The sequence below is a fragment of the Chiloscyllium plagiosum genome, chromosome 1 (genome assembly GCF_004010195.1).
Source record: "Chiloscyllium plagiosum isolate BGI_BamShark_2017 chromosome 1, ASM401019v2, whole genome shotgun sequence".
NCBI classification, from domain to species: Eukaryota; Metazoa; Chordata; class Chondrichthyes; order Orectolobiformes; family Hemiscylliidae; genus Chiloscyllium; species Chiloscyllium plagiosum.
In genome coordinates this window covers 3,925,494-3,931,076 of record NC_057710.1, presented here as the reverse complement: position 1 = coordinate 3,931,076, position 5,583 = coordinate 3,925,494, and the positions used below count along the sequence as shown (strand labels likewise).

Sequence of the window (5,583 nt, the reverse complement as noted above, 5' to 3'; positions counted from 1 at the left end):
TCTCTCGTGAATCGGATTCCTGTGAGCGTGGATTTGATGATCCGGTATGTTTTCTCTATTTCTGTGTTTTTAATGATTACAAAGGTGTCATCCACATATCTGACCCAGAGTTTGGGTTGAATTTGCGGGAAAACTGTTTGTTCTAACCTTTGCATTACCGCTTCTGCTATGAGTCCAGAGATGGGTGAGCCCATGGGTGTGCCATTGATTTGTTCATATATTTGGTTGTTGAATGTGAGGTGTGTTGTGAGACACAGGTCCAGTAGTTTGAGTATGCCGTCTTTGTTGATAGGTTCCCCGTCTTGTTGTCTGTTCTGTATGCCCAGCAGGTTGGCTATTGTTTCTCTGGCTAGGGTTTTGTCGATAGAGGTGAACAGTGCCGTTACATCGAATGAGACCATAGTTTCTTCCTTGTCTATGTGTATATTTCTGATGATGTCCAAGAATTCCTGTGTTGACTGAATGGAGTGTCTGGATCCGCTGATCAGGTGTTTCAGTTTCTGCTGTAGTTCTTTAGCCAGTTTGTGTGCTGGTGTCCCTGGTAGTGATACGATGGGTCTTAGTGGGATGTCTGGTTTGTGCACTTTAGGTAGTCCATAGAATCTGGGGGTGTTATTGCTTTCAGGTTTCATTTTCTGTAGGTCAAACCTGGTTATCTGTCCGTTTTTTTGTATGTTGTTTATCCTATTGGTGAGCTGTGGGGTGGGGTCAAACTCCCTCTTTTGGTAGGTGTTGGTATCTGCAAGCAGTTGTTGTGCTTTTTGGAGATCCTGTCTAATTTGATTGAGTTTTTTGAAAAGGTGACTAGGCGTATTCATGAGGGTAGTGCAGTTGATGTGGTGTATATGTGGTTTCAGTAAAGCCTTTGACAAGGTCCCACATGGAAGGCTCATCCAATGGGATCCAAGGCAAGTTGGCAAAATGGATCCAAAATTAGCTTGCAGATCGGAGGCAGACAGGTGAAGGGTTGTTTTTGTGATTGGAAGCCTGTGACCAACAGTGTACCAAAGGGACCGGTACTGGGATCATTGCTGTTTATGTGCATTAATAACTTAGATGTCAATGTCAAAGGTATAATTAGTAAGTTTGCAGATGACAAGAAAATTGGTGATGTTGTTCATAGTGAGAAGGATGGTTGAGGGATAGTGGCTCCCAGGTACTCCCCAGCAGGTAATACACCAGCCTGGTGTGGCAAGTGTTGACGTTCTTACATTGGATTGCCATCTTGGAAACTTGCAGTGCCACAGAGCGTGGATTCCGAGGCATTTTTAACATCTTTCTGAAGCTATTTTTCTCTTAGTGACCATTCACTTCCTCAACAAAATATGTAAAATCAGTGAACTCAAAGCCCCTCGGATTATTTTCTTGAAGTTAAAGTGAGCGGACTGAGACAGCCAGAATGAGAGGAGGAGAGGTATAATGGCCGAGAAGGGGTGATAAAGAAAGAGGGAACGGGATATGAGTATGGAAGATTAGATTAGATTCCCTACAATGTGGAAACAGGCCCTTCAGCCCAACAAGTCCACAACGACCCTCCGAAGAGCAACCCACTCAGACCTATCTCCCTCTGACTAATGCACCTAACACTATGGACAATTTAGCATGGCCAATTCACCTAACCTGCACATCTTTGGATTGTGGGAGGAAACCGAAGCACCCGGGGGAAACCCACGCAGACAATGTGCAAACTCCACACAGACAGTCGCCTGAGGCTGGAATTGAACCCAGGTCCCTGGTGCTATGAGGCAGCAGTGCTAACCACTGAGCCACCGTGCTGCCCACAGGGAGAGGAGAAGGGAAGAGTAAGTTTGGGAAAGCAGGCTTTGAGAGGAGGAAGCCCCCAGGCTGAAAGTTATTCACTTCTGATGCCCAGTTTCTTGTGAATTCTGTCAAGACCAGCTCGGAGTGTGCAATGCAAAATCAACTTTAGTTAAACCTAACTCCTTAGCTTGGCCCCAGTTTCATACCCTTATCTGGTGATCATCAATTTGGGCTGATACTTTTTCTCTCATGAGTAGCTCTGCTTCTTAACCAACAAGGCAAAAATTGGCTTTATCATTCAGCTTTATGGCTTGGCACTTTTTAATAGTTATTTGTATTAATTACTAATTTATGTCACCAATATCTTGCTGTTGAATTTTTCTTGATGAAGTTCGTGTTTACTGTTGTGTCCCCCAAGGATGAAGAATAGATACATTTATAATTTTTAAGATATTTGGACAGGTACATTAATAGAAAAGGTCTAAAGGGATATGAATCAAATGCAAGCAAATGGGACTAGTTTAGCTTGGGAAACTTGGTTGGCATGGACAAGTTGGACCGAAGGGTCTGTTTCTCTACTGTATGACTATGACTTTACAGTATTGAAGTGTAATCACCTATGGAAAAACATTGGCCACCTCTGATGTAATGCACTCAATTGATGTGACTTTCCCAGCTGGCTGGGATCCTGCTGCCTGCTGTACAGACTTCGAACAAAGGTTACTTTGTTCGGGTCACAAAGGGCACATGTAACCTGACCTCCAGCGTGAATCTGCACCATCACTAATGCCACCAATTTCGGCTTCTGTAACATTGCTTGAAATTCCAGCTTCAGCTTGTGAGCTACTGCAACCCTCATCCATACTTTTTTTTCATCTCTAAATTTGACTTTTCAACATAAAAACAGAAAGTGCTTGAAAAGCTCAGCAGGTCTGGCTGCATCTGTGAAGAGAGAAACAGAGTTAGCATTTTCAGACTTGAAACATTAACACTTTTTCTCTCTCCACAGATGTAACCGGACCTGCTGGAGTTTCTCCAACATTTTCTGTTTGTATTTCAGATTTCCAACAACTGTACTACTTTGCTTTTATATTGGTCCCCTTCCTATCGGAAAGATGTTATGAAACTTGAAAGGGTTCAGAAAAGATTTACAAGGATGTTGCCAGGGTTGGAGGATTTGAGCTATAGGGAGAGGTTGAATAGGCTGTGGCTGTTTTCCCTGGAGTGTTGGAGGCTGAGGGGTAACCTTATAGAGGTTTATAAAATCATGAGGGGCACGGATAGGATAAATAGACAAGGCAAAAGTCGGTGCTGCAGATGCTGGGGATCAGACTCAAGATTAGAGTGGTGCTGGAGAAGCACAGCAGGTCAGACAGCATCCGACGAGCAGGAAAATCGATATTTTGGGCAAAAACCCTTCACCAGGGCTGTACATCTCCATGACTCTATGACTATTTCAAGCAGTCCTGGCTGACTAAGGAAATCTCAATTTCAAAATCCTCAATCTTGTTTCAAATCCTCCCATGGCTTAAATCACTCTAATCACCTCTGCCCCCCAGCAAACTCAACCCATCTTTTATTTCTTCAGTGTTTTATGAGTTGTTAGTATGACTGACTAACATTGCCTGTCCCTGATTGCCCTGGATCTGAGTGTCTTTTTTTCAGTCATTTATCAGTGCTGTCTGCCCACCATTTATTGTCATCCCTAGTTACCCTTGCGAAGACGGTGGTGAGCTGCCTTCTTGAACCACGTGCTGTAGTTTGACCCATTTGGGAGGGAATTCCAGGATTTTCACCCAGCAACAGTGAAGAAATGGCGATATATTTCCAAGTCAGGATTGTGAGTGGCTTGGAGGGGAACGTTTGCTTTAGAACATTCCTGTGAAGCACCTTGGGACATGTCATTACATTCAGGTCACTGGAAGAGAATAAGTTATTGTCACTAATCTCTTCATTTTTACTTTATAGATTGAAACTTCAAAACTGGAGCCAGAGATCAAGTTGGCAGCATCCAGCAAGAGTGTCTTTTATAATAAGGGGCTGTAATATTTCAGACAGTAGGACCTGCTCAATAAATTAGGTGAAAATTCCTTCATGATCAATGATCGGTGACAATGGGGAAATGCTTACGAAAGATGCTTCTTACCTGATTTACCAAATTACTGCATATTTGAAAATCAAGTATAGCCAGCGATTACTGACTGTCTCACACCAGAATCAAGTTTCAAAATGGAATGATATCTCCACTGACTCAGGGTGTGAATGTTCTGTCCAGTGGAGTTAACACCAAAGTCCACTGCACCTTATGCTAATGCCGTGAGGTCAAGCACTTCATAAGAACGGAGAAAATGGAAAGCCTGGTCTGCCATTCAACAGGAATAGAGTTGTTCGTCTACTTCAACTCCACCTTTCTACACTATCTCCAAATCTCTTTATTCCATCAGTAACTGGACTTCTGCCAAGCTGACTCTGAGACATCCATCCCACCTCACACTGACACTGGAGGTGTTATTCATTTCCTCAGGTTTTTTTTTCTCTAAACCATTGTAAGGGAAGTATCAATTGTGTTTCTGCTGGTTCACATCACTATTCAGCAAGTGGGAGTTGGTTAGCTCAGTTGCTTGGATGGCTGGTTTGCGATAAGTGTTATACCAAGAGCATGGGCTTAATGCCCACCCTGAATGAGGTTTCTGCCTTCTCAACCTTACCCCTCACCTGGGGCATGGTGACCGTCAGGTTAATCTCACCACCAGTGTCTCTCTGTAATGAAAGAGCTAACCTCTGGGACAACTGCTCTTCAACGAGCCTGCACCTAAAAGCTAGAGATACAGCTGACCAACCTCACAACTAATATAATGTGAATTCATCCACTTCACTCTGAGAAGAACAATAAATAAATTCTGTTTCTAAAAAGAGAAGAACTGATATTATTTGAGCAGCATCACTAGCTGTAGTGGAACTGAAGACAACCTCCTTAGCCACAAAGCCATAATATTAGCCATGACTTGTGAATGCCTTGATTTTAGCCTCAGTAACAGTGAATGATGCAGTGGCACTAAATTAGTTAAATTAACATTGAATAGATTTAACGTTGAACAATGATTATAAATTATTTGAATGTCTTAGAGAGTGTAATTGTCTTTGACAATTTCCAAACAACGCTTGCACAAACACATCTCTGAGTGCTTTTATTTTGGGATTGGTGTGGTATTCAGACATCGTAATGCAGGGTCTCAACGAGCAGATAGTAATCCCAAATAAAGGCTGAATTAGCCAAGTACAATTGGCAAACAGATTCCACACACTGACAACCAACAGCACAACACCACAGTATAACCGCTTTGATACAATCATGATTTCTCAGAATTGATTCACTGCATAACTGTAATTGAGAGCGTTGATAAAGCTAATAAAATATTCACAAAAAAGAATTAGTGTTTGTTTTCTTTTTAGTCTGTTACTAACTGTGGGTGGATTTTGTGTGTGTGAGAATATATTTTTAAGTCTAAGTATGGGTATATTGTTGACTAATTGCAAGGTTTTTGACAATGTGTGTCTGTAACTGTGGACGAGTTTGTGACTGTCGATATGTCTGTGTCTCTGGGTGTGTCTGTGACAATAGGTATCTATGTGTCTGCATTTGTGTGGGACTGTAGATGTTTGTGTGACTGAGTGTGTCATAATTTTGGGTGTATTAATAATTAAGGTGTGATGGTCTCTGGGAGTGTTTGTAACTGGAGGTGTGTGTCTAATTCTGCATGCAATTAAATGTGTTCGAGACTCTGGGTGCATATGTATGTGTGTTTGTTACTGTATGTGCAT

At 42.2% G+C, this 5,583-nt stretch overlaps 1 protein-coding gene across 1 annotated transcript in view; it reads left to right on the top strand.

Annotated features, from left to right (window-relative positions):
- The window catches only part of LOC122549660 (sideroflexin-5-like), a 327,471-nt gene extending 322,282 nt beyond the window's left edge, over positions 1-5,189 (top strand). Inside the window, exon 15 of the mRNA XM_043689683.1 lies at positions 3,730-5,189. Coding sequence (XP_043545618.1) covers positions 3,730-3,807 — 78 coding nt within the window. The 3' untranslated portion in view covers positions 3,808-5,189. The remainder of the gene's footprint in view (positions 1-3,729) is intronic.
- The last annotated feature ends 394 nt before the right edge of the window (positions 5,190-5,583 follow it).